Source organism: Puma concolor, chromosome B1, assembly GCF_028749965.1.
Source record: "Puma concolor isolate L17-30 chromosome B1, mPumCon1.1.hap2, whole genome shotgun sequence".
Classification (NCBI taxonomy): Eukaryota; Metazoa; Chordata; class Mammalia; order Carnivora; family Felidae; genus Puma; species Puma concolor.
In genome coordinates this window covers 137553722-137572988 of record NC_141670.1, presented here as the reverse complement: position 1 = coordinate 137572988, position 19267 = coordinate 137553722, and the positions used below count along the sequence as shown (strand labels likewise).

Sequence of the window (19267 nt, the reverse complement as noted above, 5' to 3'; positions counted from 1 at the left end):
CAGAGGAGGGAAGCACGTTACAAGAGCAAAATGTCATGAGAATAAAACTGTTCATTCTGGGCATGCAGGAAGTTCAGTTCTGCAGAGCATGAAGTGGCATGGTGGGCATGCCGAGAGCCCTGGCTGGAGAATGAGGCGGTTGGATTTGAGCAGTGGGAAGTTCCTGGAAGATTTTAAATGGATGATTGACATAATCAGATTTGCCTTTTACTAGGGCATTTTATGTGCTGCTGATGCACATTGGGTTTTCTCTGATCCCAGCATTGGGATGCACTAAATAGTGTAACACCTGATCAGAATAGTATGGCTGTGCATTGGAGCATACAATCATCTTTTTCTTTCAGTGGGGGACTAGAACAGGGCTGCAAAGATTTGGAGGACCAGTCTTTTCCTTTTCAATTCAAAATTAGAAAAGGCAAAGAGGCTTTATCGATCATAATAAGTGCAGGATAGGACCATAGAGCTGATCACTGAGATAATCAGATTTTTTAGAATATAAAGTCCTCTGACTGTTCATCTTCGTCACAGAGGTCTTGAAGACCCCTGTACCCCACTCTTAGTTCACAATACTGATGACTCACTAGGAAATAAGTTGATTTAGTCTCCCTCCCAAGCACAGATAGAGGCAATTTTGTCTAGTGTTCACTTCTTGTCCTGGGAGAAAGCAAAGGAAATCCGTGTGTTTATGGACAAATGGAGGAACGGAGAGAAAATGCTGAAATCGGGAATATAACCTAATGTTATTTCAAGTAAAAACTGTTCAGCTTCAAGATTTTTAAAAGGCCTCCTCCTTTTATGCACAGAGAGCTCTGTGTCCTTTTGCTTGGTTGCAGTTTTAATGCTAACTAGTACAGGGATCACCATGAACCTCAAGGGACCAATAGTGGAGAAGCTGACCCTGACTGACTCACTTTTTAGGGAATCTGATATAAAAAGGTTGGAAGCTTTGAGTGATTTAATACATTATCCTTTGTTGAATTCTAAACTGCTTACTTACCTTCATTAGTTTAGAGACTTTGGAACCATGATCTTGAGTAGACTGGAGCCCATTCTCTTGTTCCTGTCTTTTCAGTCCCCAGTGTTGGGAAGTACCTCAGTTCTCTTTCCCTGACTCCTGGTTCACCTGTGGTCTTCAGGAGTCATCATGATCTATAAATGACATACACTAAACCATACTGACACTGCAACATTTTGTAAGTTTTGATATACACATGTATCTGTGAATTCATCACTGTAATCAAGATTATAAACATATCCATCACCACCAAAAGTTTACTTCTGCCCTTTTGTGATTCCCCGCTCACCTCCAGGTAACTACTGTGCTGCTTTCTAGCACTTCAGATGAGTTTGTATTTTCTAAAATGTTTGTATAAATTGAATTCTATGCATATGTGTATGCATATAAACATATGTATGTACATTTTTATCTGGCTTTTTTACTCAGTGTAAATTATTTTGATAGTCACCCATATTATTCCTTTATATGATATAGCCCAACCTGTTCTTTTCCCTGTTGGACATTTGAGTTATTTCCAGTTTGGAAATATTACAAATCAAGCTGCTGTGAACATCTGATGTACAGTCTTTGTGTGGATATATACTTTCATTCCTCTTGGGCAGATGCCTAGGAGTGGAATGACTGCATCATGTGATGGATGTATATTTAACTTTTTAAGAAACTCAAACTATTTTACAAAGTGGTTTTACCATTTTACATTCTTGCCAGCAGTGCATGAGAGTTTCAGTTTCTCCACATTTTCTCCATCAGTTTGGTATTGTTTTTAAATTTAGCCATGCTCATAGATGCATAGTAGTGTTGTATGTGGTTTTCACTTGCATTTCCCTAATAACTAATGATGTTGAACATTTTTTTCATGCTTATTTGCCATCTGTGTATTGCCTTTGGTGTATTGGCTATTCAGATATTTTGCCCATGTATTTTGAGTGGATTTTTTAAAATTAAATTTTGAATTATTTATATATTCTGGATGCAAGGCTTTTACTAGATAATGTGATTTGCAAATATCTTTTTCTAGTCTATGGCTTGTTTTCTTGCTCACCTACTAGTGTCTTTTGAAAAGCAGAAAGTTTTAATTTTGTTGAAGTTCTGTTTGTCAATTTTATCCTTTATAGATCACACTTTCATTGTTATATTTAAGAAATCTTTGCCTAACCCAAGTTCTCAAAGATATGTACGTTTTATAGTTTTATGTAAATGTCTGTGATCTATTTTGAATTAATTTTCGTAAGTGATATGAGATATAAAGCAAAGTTCTGTTCCCTTTTTAACATATGGATATACAGTTGTTCTAGCATCATATTGAATTACCTTTCAACTTTGTTGAAAATCATTTGACTGTATGTGTGGATTTATTTCTGGACTCCTTATTCTGTTCCATTGATCATTTTTTCTATTATGCCCGTACAACAGCTTGATTACAGCTTTATAATAACTCTTAAAGTAAGTCTTTCAACTTTGTTCTTTTTCCATGCTGCTTAGGCTCTTCTAGGTCTTTTGCCTTTTCATGTAACTCTTAGAATCAGCCTGTACATGTCTACAAAGAAAAAAATGCCTATTGAGATGTTTATTGGGATTGCACTGAATCTGTGGATCAACTTGGGGGAGAATTGTCCTTTTATTTTCCCTCCTGTGTGGTTTCAAATGCAAGCTATATTGCTTAGAGCTGTGTAAACATGGGCACTTAACCTTTTGGATCCTAAATTTTTTCACCTAGAAAATGGAAATGATTATTTACCTACCTCTGTGGTAATGTGAGGGCTGTTAAATAAGTCCATATTTTTAAAGTGTTTTGCTCTTATTTTCTAAGTATACTTTTACCGTAGGAATTGGATTTACAAGATAATAAACTTATTTCTTTGACTTTTATCCATCATTTCTCAGACATATTTTCTTTTTTTAAAAAAATCTTTTTTTCTTAACGTTTATTTATTTTTGAGACAGGGAGAGACAGAGCATGAACGGGGAGGGTCAGAGAGAGGGAGACACAGAATCTGAAGCAGGCTCCAGGCTCTGAGCTGTCAGCACAGAGCCCGACGGGGGGCTAGAACTCACAGACCGCGAGATCATGACCTGAGCCGAAGTCGGCCGCTTAACCCACTGAGCCACCCAGGCACCCCTCTCAGACATATTTTCATTAACGTTTAGTATTTGGAAAATAGTAGTTCTGCATAGTCCGAAGCCTTCATTTTATGTAAATAAGTGCAATGAGGTTTCAAGCATGGTAACTTGGCCAAAACTACTCAACTAGCAAGAACAGATGAGAACTTATTTTAATCTTAAATGTTAGCATGAGTTGACAGACTCAATTCATTCAACACATATTCATGTAGTGTTTCATAAAAGCCAGCCACTGGGCAAGTTCCTTTGCTGACCTCTTAGGATTTGAGAGTGAGGCCAGTGAATGGTATTTCCTCTTCTCACAAAGCCTGTGGACTACTGGAAAATAAAGACAAGCAAATAGTTTTGATGTAAACTAATATGTAAAAATTAGAGGAACTGTGGAAGCACAGTTGAAGAACAGCTAACCTGGAGCTGGAGGTGAGCAAAGACCTTTTCAAAGGAAATAACCTGGAAGCTGAGGTCACAGGCTGAGGGACAGTAGCTAGATGTGGAGATGGGAACTGGGATGAGAGCAAGAGAGAAAGTGTGCAGTTTGTACTTTGTACATAGAACAAACATCTGCATTCAAGAGAGTATGGCACTGTGAAAACTGGGGAGTCACCAAAGAGGGGCTGGAAGAGCAGGGTCTCATCATGAAGAACAGTAAAAGCAATGCTAAGTAGTTTGGCTTTGTCCCGGTGGCCTCAGGCTGCAGAGTGGTAAAATCAGATTTGCAATTTAGAAAGATTATTTTTATGTTGAAATGAATTTGAGAGGCAGGCTAGAGGGCAGGGGGATGAGCTATGTGAGAGGGGATGATGTTCAGCAAGGACAGAGCAGTGGGTGAGGATGGAGATGGGAAAAGATGAGTGATGGGCTTGCTCCTAACTGAATGGGTTTCCAATATTTGAGTAACATAGCTCTAAAATATCATTATTTTGGAATCATCTTTCATTCTTTAGTTATTAGAATGGAATCGAAAAAGCGTAGTTAAATCTTCAGAGTTTCATTTTGAGTTTCTTTAAGGTATATAAAATAGAAATCAGAAGCTTAATTAATGAAAATAAAAGCAGGGCAGCTATCTTGAGGGGGGGGGCAGTTGTGGCGCATCACCATTATTGCCAAGTAGACTTTAAGGTAGCTTGCTGAGAGCTTTGTGTTTGGAAGAGCACAGTTTGAGTTCTAGTCCAATGCTTTTAATTTACGAGGAAACCAAAGGCTGGGTTTCTTGTATTTTCTTTCTTTAATTTTTTAAATGTTTTTTACATTTATTTTTGAGAGAGAGAGACAAAGCATGAACAGGGGAGGGGCAGGGAGAGATGGAAACACAGAATCCGAAGTAGGTTCCAGGCTCTGAGCTGTCAGCATAGAGCCCTACATGGGGCTTGAACTCGTGAACTGTAAGATCATGACGTGAGCTGAAGTTGGCTGCTTAACTGACTGAGCCACCCAAGTGCCCCCAAAGGCTGAGTTTCTTAACCAAAGGGTCAAGTGATTTGCCTTTCATCACAGTAATAGAGTAGAGGTGGAATTAGTGCTGGCAACTTCTGATTCCTAGTCTAGTGCTGTTTTGCAACATGGTGATGTTGCCTTAGGGAGCCAGGTCCATTAATCACCATCTCTACCACTACTCACACCACACCTACAACACTCTGGGTTATTGAAGTTTAAAAAAAAGGGTGGTAGGGAAATGGAAAAGAGAAGTGATGTGTTCCATCATTCTAGATGTCAAGGACCTGCTGGCATGTCAGACTGGCAGCAGTGCCCTGACATTTTCAGGGGTTGTTCTGTCTGGTGGGTTATAGTCATCAACATCTCTCTATGTTTAAGCTGCTTTGAGGACAACTGACTCGGTGTCGCAGTGGGAATTCAGCATGTCTATTTCATTTGTTATTTTTGGTATGATGACACATTTAATTTAATAATTGTTTAATAAGAAAGTTATAGTTAGTAAACAAAAAGTTTATTATTGCTTTACAAAACCTGTGAAAGTGTTCTCCCGAGGCTAAAATTTTATTTGGTAAGCTACTTAATGAGGAATTGAAAGACTTGATTCAATCATAATAATAGCTTCCTACTTCTTTGACTTTACTGAGTCCTTGGTGTTATATTAAATGCTTCCATTATTTGGATGAAGAAACCGGTAAAAGGGGTGATATTTACCAAAACTTGGTTGCTAGTAAGGGCTCAGTTCGGTTTGAGATTCTGGAACATTCTGAATTCCTAGGCACTCATTCCTTGGATCACTTCTGGCCCAAGGTTCTGCTCAGTGTTCTTTCTGCTTATATTCACCTGTAAATATTCCCTTTCCTCCAGCCCAGTTCAGCACGTTGCCTCAGTTTCACCGTCTGTAAACCACTCTCCCAAAGCACATGTATGTGTAGCACTCTTTACTCGAGGTTGCTGGGGGTGGAGGGTGGTGGGTGTGGGAGAGGGGAGGACATAGGGGTGGAGACACGTTAGAGCTGAATGAACAACTTTAAAACAATGTTTGATAGATCTGTTCTTAAAATTCCTTGGTCACTCAAACCCTGGAAATTCCACAGTGACCACCTTTGTCAAAGGCTAGAGCATATACACACAGCTCCTGTACATGTGTTCTTAAAGGTCAGTTTGCATTTTAAATAACTTTATAAAAAATATTACCATCAAATAAAATGCTTTTGATCATAGTTTATGTATCCATAAAACAGGTTATAATGTCTGTTTGACCTGCTTCACTGAGGTTGTCTCTTGAGGATCTAATAAAAATGAAGGAAGTGAAAATGGTATATATGCATATATATATATATATATATATATATATATACATATATATATATATATATGCACGCCAGTGTAAGACACTCTTTTGTTGATGGCTTTGATTGTAATCAAAAGGAAACTGTGCAGTTGATCGGAATTAACATGTTCTCTCAGTTAAGTAGCAAAACAACCAACATTTGACTCTTGTTGGTAGGTTTCTGATTTAAATAATATAGGAGCTTCTATTTGTGTCTTTTGGTTAAATTAATCCTTTATATTGATAGATTTTAGCAAAGATGATCAAACTTTCTAACAGGAAGTACAATAGTGCTTGGTTATTCAAAGTTCTTTTTTTGTTTCAAGTTATGTAACTGAGATTTGACACACTGAGCAATAAGTTAAATACCTTGGCAAGCATGTACTCTTTTCGTTTTTCAATTTTGCAAAGTGATTTTCCTTTTTCTTTAATTTTAGGAAACAGATATTGATGATAGATACGGAGATTTGGATTCCAGAACCGATTCTGATATTCCAGAAATCCCACCATCCTCAGATAGAACCCCTGAGATCCTCAAGAAAGCTCTGTCTGGTTTATCTTCCAGGTATGATTAGGTGAAGATGACTATAATGGGTGCTCAGGAGAAGTTGTGCGGTTATGCCGGTTGGTGTAATAAATCTCACTTTTTCACAGTTTTGGAACTGTGAAAGAGAGGGCTTATACTTTTTCACCAAATATGCAGCATGGTACTAAATGCTTGATGTATATTCTTTCATTTAATCCTTACAGTCCTGTGAAGTGTGAGAAAACCAAATCTCAGAGGTCAACTGATGAAGGTTACAGAGCTAGGAAGGTATAGACCCGAGACTCTTGTCCTAGTTTTGTCAGATTGCTCAAGCCGCTGATCCATTTACTACATCAGGTAGCCTTTCCTGGTATTGGAACGTCTAATAAAGAAAATTCCATATTCTCTGTTCCCTGTTTTTCAAATGCCACACATAAATAGGTCATTGTTTTTCTTTTACTGAGCTTAAATTATCACCCCAAACTCCACAACCCTTTTATCATTTTATGTTTGCTATATTTTTTAATGTTTGATCACCATCAAGATTCAGCAACTTTTATATTGCCCTCCATTGTATACTTTAGTAATATGAATTATAAAAGTTACAAAAGCAAAATAAATGTAAGCTTTATCCAGATTAATGTGTGAAATCTTAAATGTTGGTATAGAACAGTGTTTTTCCAGCTTTTTGATTGTGATACACAGTAAAAGACATATTTTACACCACATCCCAAGAGACACAGAAATGTATATTTTAACTGTTGCAAAATGTTATGAAGCAATTCTTGCTACTGTGTGTGATACTCTCTGATTTCTTTTGATACTGTTCTATATTATGGAACAAAACGGCTAGTTGTGACTTACTAAATTGGTTTTACTACCAGTAGGTCATAACAAAAAACACTGGTTAGTCATATCTAATAAATGTAATACAAATTTTTCTGCTTTTTAATATCTAAGAGATAACCATATTAGAATAAATTGATTCAAACAGAAATTTTCATATTTTTTAACCAATAGAATAACTTTTTGCTGTCCATTATTGAAAACATGATTATTATTTTTATAGTTCTTGATCCTAGTTTTTCTGACCTCATTCACACATATACATTTTCTTTAAAATCTTATCAGGTCTATTTCAACTCTGAAATTTTTTTTTAAAAGCTTTTTAACGTTTGTTTATATTTGAGAAACAGAGCATAAGTAGGGGAAGGGTGGAGAGAGAGGGAGACACAGAATCCAAATGAGGCTCTGAGCTCTGAGCTGTCAGCACAGAGCCCGATGCGGGGCTGGAACCCACAAACCATGAGATCATGACATGACCCTGGACGCTTAACTGACTGAACCACCCAGGCGCCCCTGAAATTTTTTTATACTGATGTTATATAAAAATGATGCTGGACGCCTGGGTGGCTCAGTCATGTTTAGCATCTGACTCTTGATTTCAGCTCAGGTCATGATCCCAGGGTTATTGAATTGATCCCCATGCCAGGCTCTGCACTGAGCATGGAGCCTGCTTAAGATTCTTAAGATATTCTCTCTCTCTCTTGGGGTGCCTGGGTGGCTCAGTCGGTTAAGTATCTGACTTCCGCTCAGGTCATGATCTCACGGTTTGTGGGTTTGAGCCCTGCATCCAGCTCTGTGCTCACAGCTCGGAGCCTAGAGCCTGCTTTGGATTCTGTGTCTCCCTCTCTCTCTGCCCCTCCCATGCTCATGCTCTCTCTCTGTCTCTCAATAGTGAATAAATGTTAAAAAAAAAAAAAAAAAAAAAAAAAAAGATATTCTCTCTCTCTCTCTCTCCTGCCTCCTCTGTCCCCCCCTTTGTCCCTCTCCCCCACTTATTCTCTCTTACTTTCTCTAAAAAATGAAAAAAATACCTCTGAAGAATGATTTCTTTAGTGTGTCATTTATATTAGATTTTTCCTTAATGATGAAGGGTTTTTCCCTGGTGTAAAGTAACAATAGCAAATAATAGCAGCTGCTATTTCTTGAGCATATGCTCTGTGCTAGGCACTACTCCAAGCACTTTACACATAGTGACTATTCTCACAGCAACCCTGTAACAGGTTCAGTTATATAGACCTATTTTATAAATGAGGAAATTGAGGCACAGAAATGTTATATGTCAAGGATCATGCAGTCAGTAAGTGATAGAACCACATTATGAACCTAGGTATTGTGTTCTGTTTATAAAACAATTGGTTTTGGGGCACCTGGGTGGCTCAGTCGGTTGAGCGTCTGACTTCAGCTCAGGTCACGATCTCACAGTTTGTGAGTTCAGGCCCTGTGTCGGGTTCTGTGCTGTCGGCTCGGAGCCTGGAGCCTGCTTCCGATTCTGTGTCTCCCTCTGTCTGCCCCTTCCCCGCTCATGCTCTGTATCTCAAAGATGAATAAAAAAAATTACAATTAGTTTGAAAAAATGAACAATAAGTAATATATAACAAGTTTCAGTCTTCTCAGACTTTGCTCTAAAGGTTACATGAATGTTTCAAACTCTATCTTAATTCATTTTAGGCTCTTTTTAATCTAATACCCAAAATGGTCTGTCTTGAAAAAATTTAGAAGTTGTAGATGCATAGAATTAAAAATATTAATTGCATTATAAAATTACATGAATTGCAGGGGGGAAAAAAAAACTCTTGTAATCTTCCCACCAAAACATTGATACCTAAAATATTGTGATGTTTACTTTTTGAAGTTTTTTTTTTCTTCTGCGTTGTGTGTATTCGTGTGTGTGTGTGTGTGTGTGTGTGTGTGTGTGTGTGTGTGTGGTGTATAATATAAAAATAGCATTGTACTGTTTCTTACCTTTCTGGTTACATTTTCATTCTGTGGTATTAGAAACTATATCATTTTTTTAATGACTTAAATTTTTTAATGACTACATGATAATATTGTTTTGTATGACTGTAGTTCAGTTTATTCAACTAAACTAAAATTGCTGGGCGTTTAGCTTGTTTCCAGATTTTCACAATTAAAAACAACTCTGTAGGGGCGCCTGGGTGGCGCAGTCGGTTAAGCATCCGACTTCAGCCAGGTCACGATCTCACGGTCCGTGAGTTCGAGCCCCGCGTCGGGCTCTGGGCTGATGGCTCAGAGCCTGGAGCCTGTTTCCAATTCTGTGTCTCCCTCTCTCTCTGCCCCTCGCCTGTTCATGCTCTGTCTCTCTCTGTCCCAAAAATAAATAAACGTTGAAAAAAAAATTAAAAAAAAAATAAATAAAAACAACTCTGTATTAAACATTTTTCTTTGTAGCTAGGTTAAGATTTATGCTCTTTTTTTTTTTATGTTTATTCATCTTTCAGAATGAGAGGGACCGTGCAAACGGGTGAGGGGCATAGAGAGAGGGAGACACAGGATCCAAAGCAGGCTCCAGGCTCTGAGCTGTCAGCACAGAGCCCAACTAGGGGCTCAAACCCACGAACCGCGAGATCATGACCTGAGCCAAAGGTGGACGGTTAACCCACTGAGCCATCCAGGCAACACTAGATTTATGCTCATTTTTAAGGCTTTAATATATCATATTAAACAGAGCATAAGGTGTTGAAATTAGAAGAGGCCTGAAGGTTTTTAGGCACTTGGCACATTGTCCCAATTGACCTGTGTGTGGGTCTTGTGGAGATGAATAGTCACTTAACCAGTTAAGTCTGATTCTATCCGTTAGTGAAGCTCTTCTTCAGCTATCATCTCATCCAGGGGCAATGCCCTGCTCCCCCTCACCCGAAACTGCACAAGTGGACATGTGCATTGACTGGAGACATTTTAGGTTGTCACAAGAGATAGCACTACTAACAGATAATGGGTAGAGGCCGGGGAGGATGTTAAACATCCTATAGTACACTGAACAGCTCTTCACAACAAAGAATTCTGTGGCTCACAACGTTATTAGCACTGAGGTTGAGAAACCAAGGAAACATACAGGCATAGCCTTATACTGGGTGCTCTTGTACTGTATCATGCCATTTTCCTTCTCTCCAAGAACTTGCACACTTCCTGTCCAACCTCCAATGGCTGGTAGATGGACTTTTTCAAAAACTTTTCTTGCCAGATGGCCCACAAAATACTTATTTATTCTTTTTTTTTTTCCTTTTTTTTTTTTTAATTTTTTTTTTTTAACGTTTATTTATTTTTGAGACAGAGAGAGACAGAGCATGAATGGGGGAGGGTCAGAGAGAGGGAGACACAGAATCTGAAACAGGCTCCAGGCTCTGAGCTGTCAGCACAGAGCCCGACACGGGGCTCGAACTCACTGAGTGTGAGATCGTGACCTGAGCCGAAGTCGGCTGCTTAACCGACTGAGCCACCCAGGCGCCCCAGTACTTATTTATTCTTGAGGAGTGTCTCTGTGTACCGATTCTTGGCTCAGGTGAACTGCTTTGCCAGCCCAGGTTCTTGATGACTCATGATGTTTGTGTCCCTAGGAAAATATTTTTTTTTTTAAACCTCATCATTACTTTTGAAATAAAAACCACTCAATATCTGTAGTGACAGTAAAACATTGTACATCTCGTAACTGATTTGAACAATAAGTATATATGACCACTTTAGATAACCACTTGTAAGGAGACTCCTGAATTATATACTTTTTAGAAACCTCATTTCTAGCTCATATAGTTCTGGAGATAAGGGACTTGAACGAAAATCTCCTATATTGATTCTGAGTTCCTTTTTCCAAAGCAATTGTGAGGTGATGATAACTTGGACCTGAAATCAAGGCTGTCTCTAATGTGCTCATGGTAGTATGGTAAAAGAAATCAATAATTTGAATTCAGAATCAGGTTATCCTCTGGTTTTTGGTAACAGTGATTTTTTTTTCCCTTCATATCGTGCTCTGTTTTGAATTCAGTGGTTCTCCCTTAAAAGATGTCTTTCAGTCACTGTATCCATGGATATGTATAAGTATGTTCTTTTATTTTCTTTGTATTAAGTATTCTTGAGAAATTTGAGGAGTCTGTGAAAATAATTAAGAGAATTAGTCTTTCACCTTGTTGGGGGAGGGGAATTTTTCTGGGAAGGGAAATAGGTATATAAAAGATAACTAGGTGAAATATGTTTCTTGATGGCTCAGGTTTTCAGTTATCACGGAACTTTTGGACGGTAGGAAGAAAGTAGGTCTTCTGTTTAAGATCTCTGGTTCCTCAGCAGCTACCATCCTCTGAAGTTCAAAGCCAGAGGCGTCTAACAGAGGTACATGTGGACATTGGCAACATCCACCTAGGGACTGATTGGTGACACTTATGTAGTGTCTGTCATCTTCTATGGGTTCTGAACAATTCTGACTCTGAGGATCAGTTATACAGGAGAGCTAAATACGCTTCTGGGTTTCATGCAAACAGGACGGGATCACTATCATTATCTCTGTTATCATTAGAGACTGGTTTATGGTCCATTATGTACCTTTGACTAGCTCTGTGACCTAGCCCAGTTCCCAAATCTATTCATTAATCCATAAAGAGTTATGTATATAAAACTCAGTGGAACCTTTCAGCTCTAACAGTTTTTGACTCTCTGCTCATTTCGGTTCAGTCCTAAAGCCGAGAGTCTAATGAGAAATTTATGAGCCACATAGTTTATCACACAGCAGAGAGAAGGAAAGTCGTCTAAGTATAATGTGACCACCTCATGAGAAACCGTGGAAGTTAGGTGAAAGAGTTTGGACTTAATGTTGTTGACATTTTAGACCTTGAGTACAGAAATGACCTCATAAAAGGGATATTTAATAAATATCTGGAATATTGGTGAGAGCAGGGAATGTAATCAATATTTGATAAATGGATGAAGTCAGCTAATTTTTTTATAGAGAGGAGAATGAAAGCCTGTGCTTAGAACACTGTGTGTGCATGCATGTGTGTGTACATATATGTGTGTATGTGTATGTATGCTACTATCCTTTAAGATGAATCCAGGTATCTTGTATCATAATTTAAATGCTGCCATTTGAATTAATAGACATAAGAAAAGTCTTAAAACTTTGCTGTGAGTATAATGTAAAATGAGTGTAGAATGAAGAAAAGCAGGGGGAAACAATTTTAGATTCAGAAATATCCATATATAGGTGTTATTAGAATCCTTTTGGTTTTACACAGTGGCTGCTGACATTTTTCATGACATAGCCAAAGAAATAGTGACAGTATCTGTCAAATATGCTGGGGGTGAAACGTGAGTGTCCTGGGTGTGAGGGGAGGGCTGTTGGGCACCCTGGGCCCTTCCTAACCGCCAGAGAGGATTGAGGGAGATGAGTTCTTAGCCTAGCCAGACATTCAACAGGGAAGGCCTGCTCTAAGGAACAATTAAAGGCCCAAGGATGAGGAAATAATGTTGTGCTTTTAAGACTCTGTGTCTAAGTGCAGAAAGCCAGCAGCACACTTAGAGCTCTAGGAGAAAGTGATCATCCGTCTGGCCTTGCCCTCAGTGACTGACCTGCTTGCCTTCTTCATTTCACTGAGATTTCTGTGCTCTGTAGTTGGCTTCTGTATTATCCTTTCTTTACTTTCTCTCATTGGAAGTCTGTGTTCTCTGTCTATACCACCTCAATAAAATCACTGTTGTTATATACCACCCCAAAGGATAGATCATGGTTTTCTTTTTTAAGTTTATTTATTATTTTGAGAGAGAAAGTGTGTGCATGCATGCGCTGGGGAGGGGCAGAGAGAGGGAGGGAGAAAGAGAAAATCCCAAGCAGGCTTGCACTGTCAGCACAGAACCTCATGTTGCTGACACTCAGAGACTGTGAGAGCATGACCTGAGCTAAGATCAAGAGTTGGCCACTTAACCGGCTGAGCCACATAGACACCCCTTAAAAAAGTGTTTTTTAAGTTTTTTTTTTGTTTATTTTGAGGGAGAGAAGGATAGATCATCTTTACAGAGGGCTTTTTGCACCTGCCATCTTCCCTTCTCAATGACCCTGGTGGGGTGTGCACATATCCACATTGGCCACCTCACTTCCCAGCCTAGTGATTCATCCTCATTCACACTGAACAAAAATTAGTTTCTTTCTTTGGCTAACATAATTTTACACTTAATTTAGCTCTGAGTGAGTGAACAAATGCTGTTGGTTAGATTTTTGTTTTTGTTGTTACTACAGGTGAAGTAAGGGATTCTTTTTTTTTTTTAATATTTATTTTTGAGAGAGTGCAAGTCAGGGAGGAGCAGAGAGAGGGGAGCAAAGGATCTGAAGTGGGCTCTGCACTGACAGCAGAGAACCCAAAATGGGACTTGAACTCATGAACCAAACTGTGAGATCATGACCTGAGCCGAAGTTGAATCCTCGACCAACTGAGCCACCCAGGTGCCCTGAAGTAAGGGATTCTTAAAATATAGTTAGGGAAAATATGAAAGTCTGATAATACTGAAACCACACAAAAAACTCAATACATTAAACACTAACTTTATAAACATTTTCTTTATAGGTGGAAAAACTGGTGGATTCGTGGAATTCTTACTCTAACTATGATTTCATTGTTTTTCCTGATCATCTATATGGGATCCTTTATGCTGATGCTTCTTGTAAGTGTTTTACATTTTTCCAAGTATCTCTTGCTTTGTTTTTCAGCACTGATATGATTGAAGTAATTTGAACATGTCATAAAAAATAAAGTAGTTCAGGATTTGGTAACAACAAATTTATTTCCCTTAAGCATTTTCTTGTTCATGAAATTATCTGGACCAACCTTTCCTCTTTGCAAAATGGCCATTCAGTGTATTCACTCAGCAGAGACCAAGTATATGTAATACGTAGTATTAGGGATTGCTAACGACTTCACACACTCATGACATGATCATATGGAACTATTAGCTAGATCCCTAACTTGAAAGAATTCAATCTAATGGCACAGATATATAAGTAACCATATGAATAAATAGTATAGTAAATAAGTGGGTAACTTTTTGGGAGAGCACAGTAAAAAAAGTATCTAAACCAGCCTGAAAGAGAGCAGAGAGGACTTCCAGAAGAGTTTATGCCAAAGTTAAACCCTGAAGAAGGGGCTGGACAGGAGAGGGCCTTCCAAGGTGGGGATATCATAAGCAAGACATGGAGATAATGAGAGAGTGTGGTTTGTTGGGGGATTTGCAACTGGTGCCTTTGGAGGGTGTCTAGGGATGAGACCAGAGAGGTGCACAGAAGCCATTTTGGGAGTGTGGGATTTTGTTGTGTATGGGAAGTCCAACAAGTCATGAAGCCAGACAAGTATTTTAAGATTTTAAATCATTCGTTTAGTAAATGCTCCCAAGATGCGCAGGCATTGTGCTGCTTCTGGGGTATGATACAGCAGTGCTGAGAAAAGCACACATGTCTCTTCCCTGGGGAGTTTACTGTCTGTGCTTCAAAGAACTGATCAGAAATATAATTACAGGGGCACCTGGGTGGCTCAGTCGGTTGAGCGTCTGACTCTTGGTTTCTGCTCAGGTCGTGTTCCCAGGGTTGTGGAACGAGCCCTGCTTTGCGCTCCATGCTGAGCGTGGAGTGTGCTTGAGATTCTCCTTGTCTGCCCCTCTCCTGCTTGTGCATGTGCGTTCTCGCCCAAATATACATATAGAGAGAATATATTTATATAGGATAGGGTGCTATGAGAGCAAGGGGGGATCTGGAAGACTTTCCAGAGGCATCCTGTCCAGCACGTGTGCTGCAGTTTAAAGCTTGAACAGGTGGGGGGTAAAGGGGGAGCTTGGGGACAGGAGTGTCACAGCAGAGGATTCCTGTTTATGAAAGCCTTGATATCCAAAGAAGCGTGAAACATTTGGAAGTGGTGGGAGTGGGAAGGAGACCTGCGTTTGTTTAATAGATTCATCAAGCACTTGAGGGTGCTGAGTGTGTTTAGCACAGGGAGAGCCTTGCTCTCAGGGATATGCACAGTGTCCCTCTTTTTTGTTGTTTCTTTTTCATCTCATCTCCTTTAATTGAGCCTCTTTCACCCTCACCACCTCGCTCTCTGGCTGCTCCAACTTGTCTGCTCCCCTCCATGCCCAGTCCTATTCCTAGTGATAGGCATGGGCAATATGATACGGTTTTCCTTTCAGTCTATAAAAGAATAAATAAGTTTTGAAGTGAAATCAGACACGATTGGGGAAAAAAATCCCATCAACTCCTGACCATCAAGCCCTTTCACTTTCTTTCTGTTCCCTCATTAATTTTGTACTTCCTTGGGGGTATCAAGGTAACAGGAGTGAATAAGAAATCACCTTCTCTGTTCTGTTTTTGCTGACATCGTAAAGAACTTTTTCTCACAGAAAAACAATGGATAGTGCATAGGACCTCTTTAATGTGAGGCCAGAAGATGCTGAGTCTAAAAACCAGGTAGGCCGGTGTGAGCACGGTCCAGGTGTGACTCCAGGGAAGGGCCCACTTCTTTTCTTCTCAGTGTGCACCTATGGAGGGTTGTGAGTGCCAGTGAGTTTGGGCCTTTCAGGAGTGAGTGGGTACAGAGCACTTCTCAGTGCTGTGTGCTGAGTGATGGGCCAGGGGACAAAGGGATTGGGTGATAGCTGACAGCTTGGTAAGGCTTTGTGGATGAAGGGACCTTTCATCAGACCTTGAGGGTCTTTCAGGGTGGAGTGAGCACCGAGAGTAAAGGTCCAAATGGCTAGATGTGTCAGGAAAAGGCAAATGATGTCTTTTTCCTGGAGCATAGGGCCTTTGAACTTGGAAAAATAATTGGAGATCGGATGCTAGAGGGCCTTGCAATACTGTGTGAAGAAGTTTAGGATTTATTTGTAAAGGATTGGGGAGCCATTGGAAATATTAAAGATCATTTAAATTATTATTCCCCTTTAGGAGGTAATTTTGATCTAAGACATTGTAAAGCACCAGCATCCTTGATACATGGACACAGGCTGGTCTGGTGGGCTCTCTGTGAGTAAGTTACATTGTTCTCCAAACTAAACCATTTGGTGTGGTAACTTGGGCCAGAATTTGCAGATAGAGACTAATTTTCAAGCACCCTTTTACGAGAAAATTCAAAACACCTTTAAAGATATCCTTGCATATTTGGATTTTGGTTTTTTAAAAGAGAATCATAAGCATACCTAAAGTACTTGAGCTTTCTTGTTTATTTTTTCTGTTGTGAAAGGAAAATACCATTTTAATACGAGTTCTGTTTCATTGGTGAGCTTAATCAGAAGAATATTAAAGATCGAGTTAAGTAGATTTGAACTGTTACTGCTCTTATTTAGGTTTATTGTAATGCATGCACACATGTACCATGCATACATACACATGTTGTATTTATGATACGTATATTAAGGAAATATGGGTGGATATACACATATGCACACACTGTTGGTACTCAATTGTGATACTACTTTTATGTGATTTCAAGTCTTATTTATGCTCATATCCCTAACTAGGTCATTTATATTTTGAGAGGCTTGCATTTGCCCTACAATATCAGCACTCGTAAATGATTGATTCAAGAGAATTTTATTAAAAACTTATTTCTACCAAATGATAGCTACTACTTTAAGATGGAATCATACAGGAACTTTTTTTTCTTCAATCTTCTATTTATAGCACTTACATGTTACATTCATAGCTTGCAATCACACTTTTTTTAAAAACTTTTTTTTAGGTTTATTTATTTCTGAGAGAAGGGGAGAGAGAGAGAGACCAAGCTTGAGTGGGAGAAGGGCAGAGAGAGTGGGAAACAGAATCCGAAGCAGGCTCCAGGCTCTGAGCTGTCAGCACAGAGCCTGACGCGGGGCTCTAACCCATGAACTATGAGATCATGATCTGAGAGCCAAAGTCAGATGCTTAACCGACTGAACCACCCAGGCACCCTGGAATCACACTTTCTAGGTGATGGAATTACTAAAGCATACTTTGATTTAGAGGAAGATAGTGTAAGAGGTTCTCACCTTCACCTTCTTGGAAACTCCTATAATAAGTTTTAATTCACATGTATAATTTAGTTTTAAGTAGTTTTTTTTTTTTTTTCCATTGTGAGAGTTATAAAAGTGTGTTAAAATTACTTGGGGAAATTGTTAATTTTTTGAAAATCACCCGTAGCCCTATCATCAACTACCAAAACCCAATTAATACTATTTGATATATTCTTTTAGTCCTTTTCTTCTTGTATGTTTTAAAAATCATGGTTGTAATCATAACATGACTAGAATTTTGTATCCTGCTCTTTTGAACTAAGTATTTTATCGAGTGTTTTGTGTTGCTCCATCTTTACAACCATCAACATTAATACATTCCTTGACTGAATGGAATGGAATGTATCATAAGTTATTTGAACCTCTGTGTTATTTTCAGACATTCGGGTTATGTTTTGGTTTTCTCTATGGTGAATAATACTATCCTGAACATAATAGAATGTAAAGCTTTTTCATATGCAGGATTATTTTCTTTGAATAGATTCCCAAAGTGAAAATAGGCATTTTTATTTGGATAACCCATAAATACCATAGTTCAAACTCAACATATCCAAATCTGAACTTCCCTTCCATCCCCATCCATTCTGCATAAATATGTCTCCTTTCCCAAAAGCCTTCTCTGGTGTTACTCTGTGTTCCTCTGACTCCCTTAGCCACTCCCCCCCCCCCCCCCCCCATTTCCTCAGCCACCAAATCCAACCAGTTCTGCTTCCTCAATGTCTTATTCCTTGTACTCCACTTCCCCGCCGCTCGCCCAGTTAGAGGTTCATCTACACTCAACTGGATGGTGGCATCTTGCCTGCCTTACTTTCTCTCTACTCTTGCTGCCTCTCCAGTCTGTTCTTTCCACCTCTCCTATCCCCAAACACACACATCTGATCACGTGTAGTCCTTTGTACTGTTTGCTGTGCTTCTTGTCTCTCTCTGCCTCTCACCCCCATCTCTGTGAGTAGGCAACTCTGAAATACTTGTAGTTCCCTAACATGCCTCGTCTTCTCCCATATATGTAATTCTGTATATCTTTCTCCTCTGCCCCAACTGTGGCCCATCTCTACCCCCCACCCTGTTTTGTTTGCCCATGCTTATATCCATGTGGCAGTTTCCACGTGGCGTTGTAGCCATTTGTGTCCTCCTTGACAGACTATGCCTCTCTGAGGACAGATATCCTGTATTATTTCTCTGAATCCTCAGTAACTAGCAGAGTAGGCATTTAAATATTGGTGGTTGTCTTTAAGGCTCTTAACACATTTATTGAGCCAACAGAGTCCTGCCAGTGTGCACGGCTACCAGTATTGGTGGCCTGGAATATCAGTTTCCGGGTGATCACCCAGCCTGGAAGATACACATACATTTTAAGGATTTTAGCTGTACTGTTGTGAACCCCCTGTTTTCTGTTTTCCCAGTGGCTCTATATTGATTCTACTTGCAAACTGTAATTGACAATCATATAAATATGTATGTGTGTGCTATTAAAAGTAGTTTTATTTCCTCTCAGTAAAATATCATGTATAGTGCTAATGGTTGTTCTTGAGCAAATGTGTTCATTTAGCAAATAGAAATTGCATCAGTGCATTTGATAGTTTAAAAGCCCTTGGTTCTATAAATAGTACAGGCTTTGCCATTTTATTTTAACACCTAGCATTGTCCCCATTTTGTGATTATTTAAAAAAAATAACTTTTGACACATTCAAAGCTTATTGAAGGACAATATTTGAATTTCCTCTTGTCTTTATATTATAAAACATTAATGACTTCTTCTTAAAATAACTATTTATAGTAGTTTGACCTAATATTTTCTTAGCATATGGCTGAGGGGACACAATTGCTTTAAGTATGTGATTGGACACAATAGGTATAATGGAGAAATATAGCTTAAGAATATCCGGGGGCGCCTGGGTGGCGCAGTCGGTTAAGCGTCCGACTTCAGCCAGGTCACGATCTCGCGGTCCGTGAGTTCGAGCCC

At 39.1% G+C, this 19267-nt stretch overlaps 1 protein-coding gene across 1 annotated transcript in view; it reads left to right on the top strand.

Annotated features, from left to right (window-relative positions):
• CDS1 (CDP-diacylglycerol synthase 1) overlaps positions 1–19267 on the top strand; it is a 73110-nt gene that overhangs the window by 11669 nt on the left and 42174 nt on the right. Inside the window, exons 2-3 of the mRNA XM_025921685.2 lie at positions 6341–6468; positions 13839–13935. Coding sequence (XP_025777470.1) covers positions 6341–6468; positions 13839–13935 — 225 coding nt within the window. The remainder of the gene's footprint in view (positions 1–6340; positions 6469–13838; positions 13936–19267) is intronic.